Source organism: Balaenoptera ricei, chromosome 7, assembly GCF_028023285.1.
Source record: "Balaenoptera ricei isolate mBalRic1 chromosome 7, mBalRic1.hap2, whole genome shotgun sequence".
In the NCBI taxonomy this organism is placed as follows: Eukaryota; Metazoa; Chordata; class Mammalia; order Artiodactyla; family Balaenopteridae; genus Balaenoptera; species Balaenoptera ricei.
Window position 1 is genome coordinate 100,896,114 of NC_082645.1, and position 20,574 is coordinate 100,916,687.

The following is a 20,574-nucleotide window of genomic DNA, read 5'->3' on the forward strand; positions in this document are numbered from 1 at the left end:
CTGGAATGCCTGCCTATTCAGCCATGAGCCTGCTCCCAAAACCTGCATGGTTCTCTTTCTTCAGAATCAAAGGGAGAGGGGCAAGGGGAAGCTCTTTGGAGGTGGTATAGATAGAGCCTGGACAAGCCAGTGGGTGTGCCCACACATGTATGTCCAAGGCTTTTTATGGTGCAGGATGGAGCCAGCAGTGGAAAGAGAATCAGATCAGAGTGGTCTGTTGACCAAAGGCCAGATATCCCCATTTGGCTAGTACAGAATTCAGAGGACTCTAACAGTTTTAAATTCAAATCTGTCTTCCAGGTTGTTTTGAAGGTATATTTGTCAGGATAGAAGGATAAAATGTACTTTGTTTAACAGTTTGTTAGCTGGATTTATTACTTTTAAATATTTTGGTCTATGATATGTGAGCCTCCATCCATACTCTTGCCCTGGGGTCCATAAATGTTAGGGATGGGTCTATTCTTTGTGGATACAGATATTCGTTAATTAATCACACAAAGAAATGTAAAATTGAACCATATTTCTAAGAAAAATAATATACCATTTGGGTCTCTCCTAAAATGCTCTGCTTGATCTCCATTCCCAGGGTTCTCCTTGCATCTTGGGGTCTCCAGGCTCCCTTGAGCCCTGCAAAGCCCTTCTCTTATTTTCTGAGATCCCAAAACACTGACTAAAATATTTCACACTACTCTTGCCCCTTCTGAACTCAGAGCTTCAGAGAAATGAACCCTAGGAAGAATAAGGGAGGCAGACCAAGATTGTTAATCTCTTCCAGACTCATTTCCTGCTTTTCATTAGGTCCAAAACAGATGCCCCATCACCACACTGCCATGGTAGATGCCATCTTTGTACCCACTCCAGGGGCTCCACAGCTGACCCAGCCTGGGAGGTGGTTTCACCTCTTTGTTAAGGTATCCGTGTGTCTCACATCTCTTCCGCTTCCAGCTGTCTAAACTCAGCCTAAGTCTATTTCTTCTCACTTGGTCTGCAGCAGCAGGAGAGAAACCTTCTCTGACTAATTGGGGAAAAGGTAGCAAATTCATCCACTTGTTTCTCTGAATAGGCACCCCACACACTAGCTGCTTTTAAGCATGCATCTCTTTCTCGTCCCCGATATTACTGTAATTCACCAGCGACTCACTGTCTGTGTGTCCTTGATCTCTCTCAGCCTCTGTGATGTCTGGGTTAGATTGTGAAACTCCCTGAGGGGGCAGGGCCACATCTGCCCTGTGTCTCCAGACCCTGCTCAGCAGAGCAGCCCACATAGGTAGGCACTTAATATAGACTTTTGATGATGGAAAGAGAAGAACAGCACTCTGTCTAGAGCATTGTGAGGGGGCAAGAAGAAATCTACTACCACAGACAGACCATGTCACAGCAGCCCTCCTGCCAGACTGGGAGCTGGGGCACACTTTTTCCTTTTAAACAAGGTGTGTTGGGGGGGCACTGTCTCTTGCCTCTGAGATAACAGCAACAACAAACACTGTGACAGCATGTCTCTAATCGTGTTGACTGATCTGACGCTCAGAATAACCTTATGAATTTGGGGGCTATCATTATTATCCCAGTTTTCAAATGAGAAACCTGAGGCACAGAGAAGTTGTGCAAATTGTTCAGGCCTCAAACTGGGGCCATCTGGCTTCGGAGACCTCAGCTTACCCACCACGGCACATGGTCCCTTGACGTGAACTAGTGGAGCTTCAAGCAGAAATGGAGAGTGAAGAGTTGCTGACCAGGCTCTTGTCCCACACTCTCGCAGATCCTTGATCGACTGACCCCTATCCCACCTGAATGACTGGCTGAGGGGAGGAGAGTGGCTACTCAGTCAGCTGTCCAGCATGGAACCAAGTTGGCCCTCAAAGCATTTGTTCACACCCCATCCCTCTCCCTCCTCCTATCTTTTCTATTTCTCAAACATGCTAAGCTTGTTCACACTTGGGTCTCCTCCACCTGGAAAGCTCTTCCTCTAGACCTATGTATGCATCGTTGGGTCCTTCTCATCACTTAGGTGTCAGCTCAGATGGTACATTCTTAGGGAGGCTGTTCCCAATCACTCTGTGTAATGTAGCTCCCAAGCCCTCCCTTTCATTCTTGTCTAACTCATTTTCCTATTTTGCCTTCATCACAGCACTCAACGCCATCTGAAATCACTTTATTTGTCTACTAGTTTACTTGTTTATTTCTGCATCTTCACTAGAACTTTAGGTTCAGGAGAGCAGAGAGCTCATCTGTTTTGTTCACTCCTGGACACTCAGGGTCTGAAACAACATCTGGCATGCTGTAGGTACCCAACAAACATTTGCTAAATGAATGCATGTGTGAATGAATAAGTAGTAAGTCCTTTATAGATATGTGCAAATATGGAACTAGCTGGATCCTTCAGTTTCCTGCCCCTCACCGCATACATTTCAAGCCATTGGCAAGAAGAGACCAAATTTTCAGTTTTGGCAGCCTTTTAGCCCCTGGAGCAGTGGCAAAAGACTGGGGAGCTGTTCAGTCCCTTTGTCTGGGCCGAGAAAAGACCAAGACATTCAGCTACTGAGCCTGCAGACTGTCTGCACTCCATTCAGGGCCACGTGTGGACAATTGCTGGACAGCTCCTTCCTTGAACAGAAAACAAAATACTGAAATTTCAGCTTTTCACTTTCTGTGTCTGACTGTCTCTCTCCCTCTCTTCCTTCTCTAGAGAGTTTTCCCCACCTCCTCCTCTTTGTCTCCCTTCCTCATTGAAATCCTGTGAAGAAAAACAAGCAAAAAGTGGGAAAATGTGTTCACATCTAACGCATGTTACTCTTATTACTAATAGCACAATCCCATTAAAATCTCCTGGCTGCTGCGCAAATAAAGCAAACCCCCAAAGTATAATAATCATATGCAGGGAGTGCTTGATTTGATCCAGTCTTAGTATCAATATGACCCCCTATCCCTCCCACATAATAACAGAGCCCATTCCTTTACTGGTGTTAGCTTTTTTTTTTTTATTCCATGCTTTATTTATGACACATTGTAAAAATAACAAACAAGAAAGGAAAGCTCCTAACCTCCAACCAGACCCTGTATCACGTGAGGGTATTTCACAATATTCCTAATAATCCTTTTTTTCCTTTTATTTAGCAAAATACTGCTTTTCCATGAGCAAAATACATGCCATTATATATTAATCACTTTCAAGTCATTTTCAGGTTCATTATCTTCCGGATCCTCTCAACACATTTATAAGCAAATGAGGGGAATAGAAAAAGGTTCCTCTAAATCACAGAAGTTGGAAAAGGGGCTCAAGGGTATAAAGAAATCTGAAGAAGTTCACACAACAGGTAAATATCATCCAGAACAGGCTCCAAGTCCTGCTGTATTCTAGAGACAAGGGTGTTCTTGTCAGAAGCCACACTCCCAGTGGCCCCTGTGACATGCAGACCTGAACCAGGGCACATGGAAGAAGAAAGAAATAGCTTAAGAAGTTAGGAAGCTAAATAAGTCTTTTTTTTTTTTTTTTTTTTTTGAGAAGATGGGGCTTCTGATTGGGGCAGATGCTGACCGGGAGCGTCCTAAATGAAGCACAATTCTTGTTCTCAGCCCCGCCACTCCTCCTTGCGTCTGTGCTGGAGGGCCAGCACTGGAAGAGGGGTACAGTGCAGGCACCCTGGGCCTTCTTGCCTAACAAGAGTCCTTGGCTCTGGGCTGCAGTCCAATTGGGACTTCAGGCAATCCTAGACACAAGAAGGAGGAACCCAGCCCTCAGCCTCTCAGAGACATTTATTCACACTGAGGTCAACATCACCTCCTCTCAGAATGCCCAGGCCATGGCCCCAGTCATCATCTGTCCCTGAAGTGCCCTGCCCATCCTGGGCAAAGACAAAATGAATGAAAATGTCAGTGAAGCCTGACTCTCACAGAGAAAGCCTTCAGCAAGAACCAGAGCCACTCAGGAGCACCAGCATGGCATCCTACTACACCATCACTTGTCCAAGGAGCACCGAGGAGTCTTACCCCACTTCCGGGAAACTAGTGAAGAAGTGGCTGATGTGACCACATAACCCTGCCCAGGGTGCAACTGAATGTTCTTTCACCAGCATCACTAACTAGATCAGATTTTCAGGTGAACCTTTGTGATCTGGGATTCTGTGGAAAGTGTTGCCACAATTCATGATTCTAGAAGAATGTGCACATACTATCCAGCACTGCAGAAACTAGACTGAAAGTGGAGCTAGAGAGGGTGGGGTGAGTATGTCTGTGAAAATCTGAGTGAATGTGGTAGGGAGAACCCTTGGCCTTGGGAAGACTCTGGTCCATAAGGTACTAAGCACCTCCTATCCTGGATGGGGAGAGTTTAAGGGACTTTCTAAGTTTGTGTGCTTCAGGCCTGAGAAGGGAAATGGTTATGACAAGATTCCCTACTTCCTTCTCCATATTCCTTACACTCACCCTCACCCTACTTACCCACCTGCGTTCAACCTAGAAAAACTTGAGTCTGCCAAGAAGTATCATAGCAAACTGTATAGTCTTCATGAACTTACAATCCCTCTCCATTTCCTCCTCGGTGACTGCTGAGGATGTCAATATAATATGGGAGGGGTTAGTATCAAAGTGAAGGAACAGGCATAGGTTTGCTGAGGACAAGATCTCCACACACTATCGGAGAGAGAAGAAGTCTGAATCTAGAACTGAAAATGGGCTGGGGGAATGTCTGTCACTAACAACAAATCAGATACAAGGATATCTCGGCAAGAAGCATGAATGTACCACCAAGTTTCTTCATTTCACCCCTTCCAACTTCTGAATCTTCTACTCTGAGGATGCTTATGGAATTTTTGGATGGAATTGAACATATCCCAATTGAGCATTGGAAGGAAAATGCAAAAATGGGGTACAACTGAGCCACCAAACAGGCTCCGCCAGGCACCAGACACCTCTTGGGCAAACTTAACCACATGAGACATCATTGAGGAGCCCTTAAAGCTTACAGTCCTCACACTAGAAACAGCACAATGGTTCCCCAGGGCAAGTAGGCGACTAGCAACCTGCAAGACCTGGAGATCCCAGAAGGAAGCAGGAAAAGGGAAGAAAGGGTCTCACCTGTTCCGGCCCCTGGAAGCAGATGCGGCAGAGCGGGGTTCTCATGCCACTGTCCAGGCTGCTGCCCAGTGAGTAGCGATCCTCAGCCTTTCCCTTACAGAAGTCATCTGAAGAGGCACTGCTGAGCAGCGAGGCAGGTGGCTCTGTGGCTGGGCCACCCCAGTCATCTTCCACTGAAGGTGGCAAAGGCGGCAGAGGTGGCAGGGGAGGGGTCTCCCTGCCCACGCCTTCTCGAGGCCCCCTCCAGCCTGCCCACCCCCCGGCACCCAGAGCCGGAAGGGTGTTGTTGGCTGCCACGCCGGGGGGCTGGGGTTCGCCGTGCATGGGCAGGGGCGCTGGAGGGGGCCGCCGCAGGAGGAGAACCTTCAGGTCATTGAAGAGCATGCGGCAGCGGCACTTGAGGAGACCCTGGTGGCGCAGCATCTGGGGAGCTGGGGAGCACAATCCACAGCGGTACCAGGCACAGCCGTACCACCACCACCACCAGGGCAGCCCACTCAGGGGCATCAGCATGTGCCCGGTGGAAGCAGAGAGACCGGTAGGGGCAGGCGGAGTCTTTGCAGAGGATGGGATCGGTTGAGGGGGTCCACAGTGTGTCTGTGTTATGGGGGGAGGCTTCGTTCTCACTGGCTCCTCCTACCTCCCTTCCAAGTAGCAAATAAATTGCCCCCAGGACTGACGACTGTGAGTCACTGCTTCTGAACTCTACCTGGAAAGCCCAACAACAGCAAAAATTTTCTTGCCCCTCCACCTCTACCTCAACCTTAAGCTTTGCTCAGAGTGTCTCCTTTTTGCTTTTGACCTGGTGGCACTGGTAGGGGCAGGGGCATAGAAAAAAAAAAAAAATGTTGAGGATGGGCTGTCAGGGCCTTGAGATCAAGGTCTAATTGTTAGAAAGTTCCCCAGGAGAGGCTTATTGGGTTTTTCTCAAATGCCTAGGCAGTGGGAAATCTTTTCTTTCATATAAAAGGGTGGGGAAGGTTATCAATAAAATTTGGAGTGGACTGAGCTGGGCTTAGGGCAAGCTAGCTCAGTGAAGAATTGAAGACTGCATGTGCTAGAGAGAAAAGATAGTTTTCCTCAGGTAACAGGAGGTTGGTTGTGAGGGGGTGAGGGAGGTAAGGTGGGGAAGAGAGGAGATTGGGAGAAGTTTTAATTCTCCTGGGCAGAAAACTGGGGCAATTAACCCCCAGAAGCACCAGAGTTACTTTTAAGAGAGCAGCGGGGGGTAGGGAAGGGATTCAGGTGAAACTGGGCAAGGGGCTTGTGCTTTGCCTTTGCAGCCAAAGGGCTGCACAGAAGAGGGGAAAGCCAATTAGGAGAAGAGAGGTGGGAAAATCAGGGACTGGGGTGGGGTGGGGGGGGGGAAGAAACGGAAAAAACAGAAAAGACCGTTTAACCCTTGCAGAGCCACCTCCTTCCTGAGCTTTAAGATCCTGGCTAGAAGAAGGGTGTGTGTTTGGGGGGTGGGAGGCCGAGAGCGGAGTAGAGATAAGGGGTAGAGAATAGGGGCTTGTGGGAGGGGACTACATGGTCTCAGCACCCCGCCCGCCCCTGCGGCAGTCTGTAAACCCTCGGCCCCCTTCCCTTGGCTCCATCAAATGTCCCTTTGGGCGAGGGGCAAGGGCCGGGATAAGGGCAGGTCCGGGCGGGTGGGTGGCCTCGCCTTCTCCTCGGGTGCCTCCTCGGGGCCGCTGCCGCCCTCCTTCTCTCGCTCCGGGTCTGCCCGAGGCCGCCGATGCTGCGGCGGCGGCGACCGCTGGTCGGCGTCCGGGTGTCTCCGGGGCGGGGGCTGCTCCGGCTCGTCCTCCGGCTGCTGCTCGCCGTCCGACGCGGCCAAGACTCCCGGCTTCATGATCCTCCTCCCCCTCCTCCTCCTTCCCGGGGGGCCGGCCCCCAGCCCCCGCGCCCGGGCAGCGCTGCCATGCAACCGGAGGCGAGGCAGGCGTAGGGGCGGGGGCGGCTCAGGAGTGAGGAGTCGGGCGAATAAAAAACGAAAGAATACTAGTGGAATAAGAATAATTCGGTCCTCAGATAATCAGGAAAGAGTGCTGCTGGGTGGGCGCGGGCGGAGGGGGGCGGCTGCTGGATCTTCAGGGCAGCTAGCTCTGCCTCCGCGGCCCCTACCAAGGGCGGCCTCGGGCGGCTCTCTCCCCGCCGCCCCCCCCCTCCTCTCCGCCGCCTCTGGCTGGCTGGGCTCTCGCTGTTGCTACCTCTCTTCCCAGAAGCAACGAGGTGAGGCTTGTCGGCGGTGCCAGCTGAGGGTGGGGAGGGGGAACCGAAGCGGCGTGGCCGAGGTGGGAGGTAGCCAGCACTTGGCTCCGGCTTGGTCCTCGCGACTCCCCGAAACCATATATAAATATATCTCTTATGAAAGGCGAGAGGAAGCAAATGAGATTCCAGGCTGCTGCCAGGTGTTGTCTCGTCTTCCGCCGTTGCTCAGCACCCGCCCGCCGCGACTGCTGCCCCCCCTGGCTCAGTTCCCGAAGGGGTGGTGCTGGAAGGGAGGTGGCAGGCGGTGAGCTGACCGTCCGAGGTCTGGAAACAGGGTTCCTGGGGCAGAGAAGGCTCTCAGCTACCTCCGCCGCCGCCGCCGCCGCTGCATTCAGCACTCCGGGCGAGTGGACAGCTCCCACCCAGACCCTGAGCGTCACGCGAGTGGGGGCCTGACGCAGACGCCAGGGAGGGATTGAGGAGGGAAAGAGGCGAGAGGGAGAGGGAGAGAGAGGAGGAGGGAAAAACTGTTGGAGGCAAGGAGATGGGGAGGGACCAAGCGAAAGGGAAGGAAGGAGAAGGAGGGATTTAGGAAGGAAGGGAGGAGGGAGCAAAGTGGTGAAAGAGCGAGAAAGGCAAGCGGGGTAGAGAGGAGCATTCATGTACTAACTCGTGCATTTCCCTCCCGCTGGAGAGTCTCCGTGTGGACGGTACCGCTGTAGAATTTCTTCCCTCTGTACACGGCCCCCCTCAACGCACATACACAGAGAGGTCTACATCTCAACCAGAGTCTGTTTCCCTGCTCATATAAACATTTTAAGCAGATATCAGTCTGCGAGCGTTGAAAGAGATACATTTTTGTGACTCTTGCACTGATGCTGGAACTTGATGGAGACTAAGTCCCTCATGACTAGGAACTCATGAGAAGAATATATTTCTAACAGGGAGAGGGATGCTAACACATTTTTGCCAGTTTCTTCTGGAATTTAAGCTCCAAAGGACGGGAATTTTTTTTTTTTTTTGGTCTATTTAAATCTTATGTGCCTAGGTCAGAGATAGTATGTGGCAGGTACTTAATACATATTTTTTGAATGGATTATGATCACCATCACCAAAGCCATCATTACTCCAAGCCATAGACCTCTTTCAATTGTAGTCATAAGAATCCAGAGCAATATTGCAGGCTCATCTTAACCAATATCGCCAACCCCCCCTCTATTTGAGACTTTCACTGAGCCACTGATAAGAGGTAATTTGAAATGGATGTTAATTTCCTCTCTTATTTCTATTCTGACTCATGTCATCCTACTGCATCCTTCTCAGTGAGTTGCTAGTGAATAGAAAAGTGTCCCTAAATGTGAAGAAAAAGAAAATTTAAAGTGGTCTGTACAAATACTGAGTACTTGCAGCTGTAGACTTTGGTCATTTAAAACTTAGTATTTCTTGGGCTTCCCTGGTGGCGCAGTGGTTGAGAATCTGCCTGCCAATGCAGGGGACACGGGTTCGAGCCCTGGTCTGGGAAGATCCCACATGCCGCGGAGCAACTAGGCCCATGAGCCACAACTACTGAGCCTGCGCGTCCGGAGCCTGTGCTCCGGAACAAGAGAGGCTGCCCATAGTGAGAGGCCCGCGCACTGCGATGAAGAGTGGCCCCCGCTCGCCGCAACTAGAGAAAGCCCTCTGGCCCCCGCTCGCCGCAACTAGAGAAAGCCCTCGCACAGAAACAAAGACCCAACACAGCCATAAATAAATAAATAAATAAATAAATAAATAAATTACTTAGGATTTCTTTCTTGCCTTTCCTCATAACTGCTCCCCCAACACCCCCCTACACACACACACCTCCAAGGTCATAGACTTGGATAAGCTATCCCAATGAGTCATCTACACTCCTTTAAAAATGTTGGAGCCATAGACAGAGCAGCATGCAAAAATCTCTGCTCCAAAATATCATTGGCATGAAGTTCAGCCCTGTGAATCATAAGAACACTACCCCTTTGCTGCCATCTCCTTCAATGATTCATTCTTACGAGATCTAAGGAGTAAGGACTTAAGTGTGGGTCTTGGTTAACCCAGGGTGGCTGCTTGTTTGAATCATGCCTCAGCACCCACCATGGATGCTGACACCTGGCCCAAGGTGAGTGGTTGGAAAAGGATGGTAATGCTGTTAATAACTACAGAATAATATGTATTTTATTGATACGAGTATGACCACTGTGCTGCAAAATTTTTTTCTTTGCTTAAAAAAAGTCCATCTGCTCTCAAAGAAAATTCTCTGTGCTCCACATTACCCTGTGTTTGCCGAGGACGTTGTGTGAATTACACTCTATAATAATGATCTCATCATATATTCATCTCCCTTTACATGACTCAGAGCTCCTTGAAGGCAAGAATCAGTATTTATATTTGAATCATCAGCACATAATATAGCGCCTAAAGTCTGGTGGGTGATCAAGAAAATGAACACTGAATGAATGAATGGCCTTTTTATTTCAATGAAGCTACTGTATTTCTCCTCTTCATCTCAGACACACACATGTGAATGCTCTCATACATAACTGAATATCTGCTTTACCTAAAATTGAGTTTCAGGGTTTTATGCCAATAAAATACTAGTTCCAAGTGTGTCATGCAAGTAAATTGGGGCAAGAGATAGAAATGCCATATGAAGCTTGTATTCAGAGTCACTGAAAGGGGTGATATCCATAAGAAGACTATTTTTTTCCAACCCTTCCACTGAGAGCAAAAAGATTTCTAGAAAGAGAAAGTTGCTAAGGATGGGAAGCAACAACAAGACTGTCTTCAAAAAACCTAGAAAGCTTGAAATTTCTGTTTTGAATATAATGTAAATCTTGAAAAGCACCTCACTGAGTTGGATTCTTCTTATCCTGATGATAAAACAGTTGTTGGGAGCCCCCAAGAATAAAAGTCAGAGATCAATGGGTCTCCATTTAAGCGTTCAAAAAATATTTACTAAACCCCAATCATAGGCAAGGAGTTGTATTGGAAGATGTGGGGAACACAAAAACGAATTGGTTGGAATTGCATCCTGTAGGGTCTAGTACTATAAATATGTACACAATCATAAGTTATAAAATAATAAATGCTACAAAGGTAGTAAAAGTTTTGGAGTGTTTAGAGTAAGGAGGTAATTAATGCTTACACCTTGGCAGCAATTAGGAAAGGTGGGAGGAGGTGGAGATGCCAGAGCTCCAGGAAAGCCTTTTTTAAGAAGTGACATTTGGGACTTCCCGGGTGGCACAGTGGTTAAGAGTCTGCCTGTCAGCCAATGCAGGGGACACGGGTTTGATCCCTGGTCCGGGAAGATCCCACATGCCGCGGAGCAACTAAATCCGTCCGCCACAACTACTGAGCCTGCGCTCTAGAGCCCGCGAGCCACAACTACTGAGCCTGTGTGCCACAACTACTGAAGCCGTTGCGCCTAGAGCCTGTGCTCCATAACAAGAGAAGCCACCACAATGAGAAGCCCACCCACCGCAACGAAGAGTAGCCCCTACTCACCGCAACTAGAGAAAGCCCGTGCGCAGCAGCAAAGACCCAACGCAGCCAAAAATAAATAAATAAAATAAAATAAAAAGAAGTGACATTTGAACTGAGTTAATATGTAGCATTCAGAGGAGGGAAGTATATTTCTGGCAATGGGAATGCTGAATACTTTAGTTTTTCCATTTTTCTGGAGTGGAAGGTGCTTGAAGGTAAGTAGCTGGAAGTGAGGTCAGAAAGGTAGGCTGAAACCAGATTACAGAAGGCGCTGAACTACTCTGGGAGAAGATTTATTCATTGACCAGGTACTTGTTTTAATGGTTTTAAAGATTTGGAGCTGAAGGTGAATGGCAGAAATAAACTTTATCTCTGAGCAGGTTAATTAACTGGATAGGATTTCACTGCTAACAGGTGAGAAGCAATCAATATTTTTCATTTCATGCCAGAAAGTTCTCAGCTCCTTAACAGATTTATTCTTTTAAATGAGGTTGTTTTCAGATATATTTCATTACATACAGAGATGCTGGGGTCATATGAATTAGAAGAGTAGAAGAATCAGAGGCTCCAAGGAATAGTCTTCAGGAAGAAATATTAGGAGATGTGGAGTTTCAGAAAAGACTTATTATGGAGGTCATTGCACTTGTTTCACCAACCAGGGGAGCCCTAAACGGATCCCATCTATTAGCTATTGTTTCTTTTCCTAGACAGAGAGTACTCAGGGTAGGAGGCATTTTACAGAGGCTGGGGGAAAAAGAGAAGTCCAGAAAGATTAGGTGATTCTGTGCCTAAGATTCCATAGCAAAGTAATCGTCAGACAAGGGCTAGAACTTATACATCTTCTAATCCTCAATACAGTTTGCTTTCCACTAATTCACAGTTGACTCTCTTTAAGCATATAGTTCCTCAAGAATACTTGCAGAATTACTGTTGTTATGAAGATTACTAATAGCTACCATATACTGAGCCACACACCTTTTGCATATGTACTTATTAAAAATAACAGTTCTTATGTGCCACACCAAGTCTACTGAAAATGAATTTCTTAGGGAGCAACCTGAGAATCTGCATTTTAACAAGCATCTTGCCCAAGTGATTTTTTTGATCCTCAAAACTCCTTAAGTGGTAGGTATTATCCACATTTTTTGGACGAGAAAAGCGAGGCTCAGAGAAATTAAGTCTAAAGTTACATACAGTTGGTGAACACCAAAGCTGAGATTCTAACAGAGGCCCCTCTCAGCCTAAAGTGTATGCTCTTCTTATGCTGGAACTCTGCCTTTTAAATTAAATTCCCTGGTGCCACACAGAATTCCCACACAGTTATTATCTGTCTGTCATACTGTGTCCCATGTCAAAAATAGTTCAAAACTCAGGCTAAGGTGTGGTAGGCAGCTTCTAAAAGGGGTTCTAATGCTCCCCACCTTCTGGTATTCATGCCCTTGTGTAAATGCCTCCTTTGGAGTGTGGGCTGGACTTAGTGACTTGTTTCTAATAAATAGAATACAGTCAAAGTGATGGGATGTCACTGCAGAGATCAGGTTATGAACGACTGTGACTTCTGTCTTGCTCTCATTCTCTCTCTGGCTCTTCTCACCTGCTCACTCTGATGGAAATCAGATGCTGTGTTGTGAGCTGCACTATGGAGAGGCCCATGTGGCAAGGAGCTGAGGACAGACGGCCTCCAGCCAACGGCCAGCAAGGAACCAAGGCCTTTAGTCCAACAGCCCACAAGGAACTGATTGCCAACAATCACATGAGTGGGCTTGGAATCAAATCCTTCCCCAGTTGAGCCTTGAGCTTGGCTGACATCTTGTTTGCAGCCTCATGAAAGAACCTGAGCCAGAGGACCCAGCTAAGCTGTGCCTGGATTTCTGACCTATGGAACTGTGAGATAAATGTAGTTGTTTTAAGCCCTCTGTATGTTATCACAACCCTCACTCCCAACACATATATAGAGACATCTACCTCTCAACCAGAGTCCATTTCTCTGCATGTAAGCATTTTGAGTCAATTGTCACCTTCAAGCCTTGGGAACGATAAAGTTTGGGGAATCTCTCATTGAACCTGGGGACTTGGTGGAGACTAAATCTCTCACAACTAAGAACTCATGAGAAGGAAATGCTTCAAACAGGGAGTGAGATGCTAGCATCATGTCCTTCCATTTCCTCTTCTAGAATTTAAGCTCCGTGGGGCAGGGGTTTTTTGCTTTGTTTAGTTTTGGTTTTTTGGTTTTGGTCCATTTTGATCCCATGTGCCTAGGTCAGTGATGGCATGTAGTAGGTGCTCAATACATATTTGCCAAATGAATTATGACCACCCCCACCATCAGCATAGTCACTGTTACGGCAAGCTATAGACCTCTTTCAGTTGTGGACTGTAAGAATCTAGAGCAATATTACAGCCCAGTCTTAACCGATATCCCAGCCTCCTTATCCAAACTTTCACTGAGACACTAATAAGGAATAATTCGAAATGGATTTTAATTTCCTCTCCTATTTCTGCTCCTGACTCATGTCACTTTACCCTATTCCTCTCAAGGAGTTTCTAGTGAGCAGAAAAGTGTCCCCAAATGTGAAAAACACATTAAGTTTTGGAGTAATTTGTTACACAGCAATTGGTAACTCATACATAGGGCACTGAGAACATCAGTCACTGTGCCTGTGTTTCTGTGCCCCAAGGCACTCTACTCTGACCTCAGATGAAGAGTTTGACCATTCACAGGACAATGCAAGTGCACATGTGAGAGATCACCAGGAAAAAGAAGTACTTTGGTATGCTTAATTTGTGGGCTGAACTTAAGACCTAGGAGAGTTCCTCTCAAGCCTTAGTGTGCTTTAAAGGTCAGCTTGGGTGGTTGTTTAAAGTGCAGATTTCCTGGGTAGATTCTCATTTCCAGAGATTCTAACTTAGTATGTCTAGTATGGCACTTGGGATATGCCTTTTTGTCTAGTTCCTCTTGAGCTCCATTGTGGAGAATACCGGCTCAGAAGACAAAGCTCAGAGCCAGGACCTCACCTTCCCACCATCAGCCGTCACATGAGCAGGGCTGGCCATTCCCCTGCTCTGAGTTGATATTCTTCTCCAGACAGGAGTGAGTAAAGAGCAAGTTCCAAATCAATGTCAGAAAGAGGCAACGCAGTGATATGGAAAAGGTGTTGAGAAGAGATTTGTGCATTTACCCTTGGAGTCTAGACCATTCCTGGTGACAGGAATTCAGTAGGAAGCAAGACAGATGAAGGTTTTGCTCTCACAATGTCCACATCCTAGTGTGGAAAACAGATAAGTAGACAAATAAATAAAACAAGTAATTTCATATGGTGATAAATGCTATAATGAAACTAAACGGGTTAATGTGACAGGGAATGACGCACTAGCACGTGTATTGACTGGAGGGGAATAGATGGTGAGGACAGGGAAGACTTCCTGAATTTAGACCAAAGAGGTGAAAAGGAACTAATGATGTAAAGATCTGCGGTAGAATATTCCAATCAGAGAAGTCAGTAAGCAGAGAGCTTCAGGTGGAAATGATGTAGCATGTTAGGGGAACAGAGAGAAGGCCAGTGTGACTGGAGAGTAGGGAATGAGGGGAGGGGTTGATGGAAAATGAAATCGGAGAGGAGGACAAGAATCACATCATGTAGAGTCCTGTAACAATGGTGAAAGAGACTGCATTTAATTCTAAGTGAGCTGGGACACCACTGAAGGATTTTAAGTAATGGCTTTCTATTTTTTAAAAGGTCACTCTGGTTGCTGAGTAGGGAGTGGATTGGAGGTCTACCATTTCTTGAACACTTACAATATGCCAGACACTGTGCCAAAAATTGTATAGGCTTTATCTCATTTAATCTGCACAACAAACTTATGGGTTAGATACTACTGTTTTTCGTATTTTATAGAAGAGGGAACTGAGGCTCAGACAGTTAAGTAACTTGCCCAAGATCAAACAGCTGGTATGTTGCTATGGTGGCTGATACCAGTGGTCACCAAGATTTCTGATTCTCCTGACTGAAACAGTAGTGAAGTGGGGATCAAAACCAAGTCTTTCTGAACCACAAGTCAGTATCCTTAACTACTGGGCAATACTGCTTCTCCCTACCTCATTATCCATGAAGACCTCTTAGATAAAGTTATGGCCTTGAAAAGATGAGAGAAAGAGGACCTAAGAAAAAAATGTAATCCTTATGAGAACAATTACTAGAGGAATAAAAGAAGAAAGACATTAGTAGAAAATCATGCCTGTCTTTCCTTTTCTTACTATGTCAATTAAAAAAAATACAGAAAATAAAAAGGAGAATTTCTCAGAAAAATATTTATAGTTAGGGTATCCAGGTATTTTGCTCATGATCAAGGAATTAATTGTGGCTACTCCTCATTGAAAATAATTTTGCAGCCCATCTCTAGGGAAGCATAAATGGAAATGCTCTCTACTTTGGAATAAAGCCTCCAAGCTATGGCCCTTCTAATTGCAAGCAGGACAGAATCTCCATTTGGGTCACTGTCCCCTGTGTGGCCTCTTTCTTGCTTCAGTAATGACCATTTGTTAGTTTAAGACTGTTTATTAATCTAAACCACCTTCCCTTTCAGCCTTCCATCACCCATCATTCTCAAATCCCAAGGATTGACAGTCTCTGTATCTAAGTTTGGAAAGAACCCAGGTAATGAGGCCAGTGTCCCCATATCTAAAGGCAATTGTGTAATAAATTATAGTCTCCCAAGGTTACTAGGAAACCTGAGTTTAAAGGGATTACATTGGTAACCAAGATGTTAAAATGACCCCATTTTCTTGACTTAAAAATATAATACTTTCTATCAGAAAAAAAAGAAAAAAGGATTGACCAAGAAGATGGCAGCTATTGCCCACATATTCATATACCTATGGATGAGAACACAGAGTGCCCGGTCTTATGCACATTCCCAAACATGTCTACAAACTGGGAACAGCTATGAGAGGATTTGCGAATTAGCCTCATGTTTACACACTTTTGGTCAACTATAATTACTTGTTTATTAGAACAGAGGCTTCCTTGTTTATTACAGTCATTATAGTCTGTCAGTAAGAGATAATGTTCCTGAATTTCACAAGTATGTGTGAATTGCGCAAATCTTGCCAGCCCTAGCTAGGACTCACTCTCAATGAAAATGCTCGGAGAAGATAATTCTCAAGGAGGCACAGAATTTTATTTCAGCTAATAAGGAATTATCTTGCCCAACAGAACAGCAAACATTCCCCTAAGCAAGGAATTTGCAGCAAACGCCTTCTTGCTTGGCACTAATCTATTCATCTCTTCAGCAATGTTAGGCACTTACTTGATATGTGTGTTCTTACTCCATTCTTATCACAACCCTCTAATGTAGGGATCAGTGGTCCCATTTTCTAGATAAGGAAACTAAGACTCAGAGAGGTCAGGTAACTTGCACTGAGGGCCATGCCTAAGATCCATATCCAGGCCTTTCTTTCTACAAAGTCCATGTTTTGTTCATTCTCCACACACACATACCGCTCATGCGGACTAGGCTAGTTTTTCTGGGGTACATAACTGCAGGGGTGTATATAAAAGGAATTGCTGGATGACAGGACCAGGACCAGCAGGTAGTCTCGAGATTAGAAAAGGAGAGGTATGACAGCATGTTAAGGTAGGGGAGCTGGTGATGGGAAGAGGTTGTATTGTTTGCTGAGGAAGTTAGAAAACACAATGAGTAGCTGGGAATTTGGAAGACCAAAATTCATTTGTCTGGCTGTTGTGGATGAGGGTTGGACAACCAGGACATTAATTAGGTCTTTGATTACATTTAATCCTTTTTACTTTTGCAGATGCTTGGGGAGGGACAGAGTTTGTGGCACATAAATGATGCTTTGCACTGAGTGGTCTCTGGCTGTGTCAGCACAAGGAGTTGGGGTCATTGCAATCATAATGGGAATAGCCAACTGTTGCTGAGAGTTGATTTTGTGGAGACACCATGTGAAGTGCTTTACCTTCATTTTCTCATTTAACCTTTATACCACTTCTCAAGGTTAGTTCTATTTTTTTTTTGCAGATGACGAAACAGGCACAGAGAGGTTAAGTGGCCAAGATCACACGACTTTCAGAATCAGGACTCAGTGTCCCACCGCTATCTAGACCAACAGAATTCTTAGACGCGCCCATGCACTACATATCTTCCATCGCTCTGGCCCCAGTTTATGAGAATGCATGCTGGATTTCAAGAGGCAACTTTGTGTTTTCTTACTTTTTTATACTGAGGTATTTACTTATACACACTCAAGTGCACAAATCTTAAGTGGATAGTAAATACAGTTCCTGAACCCAATTCCAACGTGTGTGTGTGTGAGTTTGTGTGTGTGTGTGTCTAGGTTTCCCCACACCAACAAGCAATTCTCTGACACCAATAGGGTGTCTGAGAATACAACTCAATTTTGACATTATCTACCCAAGGATGGCATCAGATGTCACAGGTAAAGGGCTCAGTCCCACAAGACAGCCTTCAGATGCCAGTCACAAGTCCAGGTTGTTACCTGTACTTTTGACCAACTGGCAATAACTCAGAGGTTCCCACAATCCCCTCCTCAGGTTCAATTAATTTGCCAGTATTGTTCACAGAGCTCAGGAAAACCCATTTACTCACTAGATTACCAGTTTATTGTAAAAGGATATTAAAGGGTACGAATCAACAGCCAAAGATGCACAGGGTGAGGTACGTGGGAAGGGGCATGCGGCTCCCATGCCCTCTTCAAGAGCACCACTCTCCCAGTATCTCCATGTGTTCACCAGCCTGGAAGCTCTCCAAACCCTGTCTTTTTTGGGTCTTAATGGAGGCTTCATAACAAAATCATGATTGATTAAATCATTGGCCAATGGCAATCGATTCAACTGCAAGGTCCTCTCCCCTCCCCAGAAATCAGGGGGTGGGACTAAAAGTTCCAACCCTCTAATCACTTGATTTGTTCTCCAGGCAACCAGCTCCCACACTTGGATGGGATCCAAAAGTCACGTTTTCTGAAGTGTTTTCAGGAACTGAGGACAAGAGACCAAATACTATCCCGTTGCTCTTATCACTCAGGAAATTCCAAGGGTTTGGGGAGCTGTGAGCCAGGAAGTGTAAACGATGAGCAAATATCTGTGAGAAATATCTCATATTTCATATCTCATCTGAATGACCAAGTATATATTTTTCCTATAAATCACAATATCGCAGATAGCTTAAGGGAGTTTGACACAATTAGATACCCATGTAACAACGTTCTATGTCAATAAACACATCTGATCTGAAAATGCAGCAATGATAAATATTGCAGGATGTGCAGCTACAATTTTTTTTAACTCCAGATGACATTATTTAGAACATAATATTGTAGCATGCACATGGATGGTTTTACATTACATCTTCTTGTTATGATTTATAGAACCCAAGTCTCCCTTATTTTGGAAGGTATGTGAATCCAGATGCTCAAGGTATATGAGGTATAAGGTGACATAAACCAGGACGCTATGGGGGGCTTTCTATGTGTTTATATTAATTCCACTTCACATGGTATGCACAGATAAACTTTTGTGCTATCCACATAGGGGAGACTTGGCACGTCCTGTGAATTCCCCAGGAGAAAGAAGGTATATAAATTCAAGGTTTTATTATTGCTACATATGTATCTAAAAATCAATATTTCTATCTGTTTAGCTATCGATCTACATGTGCACATTGAGTAGCCATTTAAAACAGGCTTTAAATAGCTTTTTTGAAAGCCACATTGCATTAAGTGGGCTCTCTGTTAAAATAGGTTACATGTATGTACATGGCTAAGGGTTACAGGGTATGGGTATCATTGTACACTATAAACTGGGAGAGTTTGTGGTATAAATATAGATTATTTTTCTATTTAGGACTATATATGTATCTGTACATCTCAGATGTCCATAGTTCCATGCATAATCACATGTCACTCGAACAAGATGATATGTTACCAAAGAGGATTGGTCAGTGGAGGACTTTGTCCGCCTGAAGAACAAAAGTCCTCGTGTTCTGGAGCCAGATGTGGGGTGGACACATCAGAGGCAGATCCAGAGGATCCTGGGGAATCTTCAGCTGAGACCACCTCTCCCTTTGTCTCAGCCTGACTCTGAGCAGGCAACTGCCCTCTCAGAACAACTGAGAAGAAGATTCCGTCTATCATGTCCACTGCCTCATTGCAGGCTTCTTGAATATTTAATAATACCATTTGCCTTCCTAGAAAAAAGAGCTCAAAGAAGCCTGTGCGGTCCTGGGTACCAGCAGTGGGCAGCAAGGCTGTGGCTGACACGGAGCAGGCTGGCTAGTCACTCCCCTCCAGGAGCGCCCCCAAATTGAAAACCCCGACAGATGGCTCTGGACTGAGGATGTGGCAGAGAGAGACCACGTGGGTGGTGTCAGGCACCAGTCAGGAGCCTTGGAAAGGAGGAGAAAGTGCTGAGTTAGTATCAAGTGACCAGGGCATGCAGTGAGAGGGAAACCAGAGACTTATTTTCCACTCACACATAAAAACTTGGCTCAAATTCAGGCTACCACAGAGTATTTCATAGAAAGGTAAACCAGAATGGACCACATGGCTCCTCCGATCCCAGGCAAACATTTTACAGACTGGGAAACTGAGGACCAGATTGTAACCAATCTCTGAAGTCATCTAGCTGATTAGTGGCCAAGCTGTTTATATAATCCAAGACTCTGTTTCCATTTTTGGAATGATTAGGTTATGCTGCAATAACAAACAGCACCACATTTTCAGTTTCTTAACACAATGAAAGTTTATTTGACCTTTTCTCCAAGTCAGTACCAGTCCTAGTGACTCTGCAGGGCAGCTGCCTTCATGTAGTGGCTCAGCGGTCTAGGCTGCTTTAGTCTCAGGGCACCCCCATCTCAACACGTGCTCCTGTGACTGAAGTGGCAGAGGAATCGGGCACTGAACACCGCATGCCAGCTCTAAAATGTGTCAGCGCAGGAGCACCTTGTCACTTGAAGTCACAATCCATTGGCAACACTATCCACAAGACCCTGCCCGATTGCAAAGAGAGATGGTAAATATAGTTTTCCATATATCCAGGAAGGGGAAGAGAATCAGAAATCTTGGTGACCACTGGTATTAGCCACCATAGCCACATACCAGCTGTTTGATCTTGGGCAAGTTACTTAACTGTCTGAGCCTCAGTTCCCTCTTTTTTAAAACGGGAAAAATAGTATCTAACCCATAAGTTTGTTGTGCAGATAAATGAGATAAAGCACATAAAGTGTTTGGCACAGTGTCTGGCATATTATAAGTGTTCAAGAAATGGTAGACACCACTACAAATATAGCATGGTTAGCATACTTTCTACTTGCTTAGACAAGAGGGTAAAGAGGTTGGCAGAGATTAGGAGAGAGGGAGAATAACACTTAAACCCATCATTTTAACAATTAGGCTTCCCAATAAGGCTAGGTCCTAAGGAACAGGTGTGAGTGGCTATTCTTTAGGCTCACAGAATATTAGGTGTGATCCAGGCACAGCACACCCTGGTGTGACCACCTGGCATGAGTGGATCTTGCACCTGCCACCTGCCTGTTATAACAGGTTCCTTGGGAGGTCAGGACAACACACTCAGAGGCTTTCTAATGAAGATACTATATACAGATGTGTAGGTGAGATTGAGGGAACCAGTGGGGAGTATTGAGTCACCTTTAGGCCTGTGGACACAGGGAGGGGGTAGTGTTATGGAACCTAAATGAATGTGCACCGTGGAAGGGGAACCACCCAACAGAAGCGCCAGTGAGAGGTAGACACTC

The 20,574-nt window shown here is 45.7% G+C and overlaps 1 protein-coding gene across 1 annotated transcript in view; it reads right to left on the reverse strand.

Moving 5' to 3' along the window:
• Positions 1–5,586, reverse strand: part of MARCHF4 (membrane associated ring-CH-type finger 4) — a 102,003-nt gene extending 96,417 nt beyond the window's left edge. Inside the window, exon 1 of the mRNA XM_059927404.1 lies at positions 5,074–5,586. Coding sequence (XP_059783387.1) covers positions 5,074–5,586 — 513 coding nt within the window. The remainder of the gene's footprint in view (positions 1–5,073) is intronic.
• Positions 5,587–20,574: the final 14,988 nt, after the last annotated feature.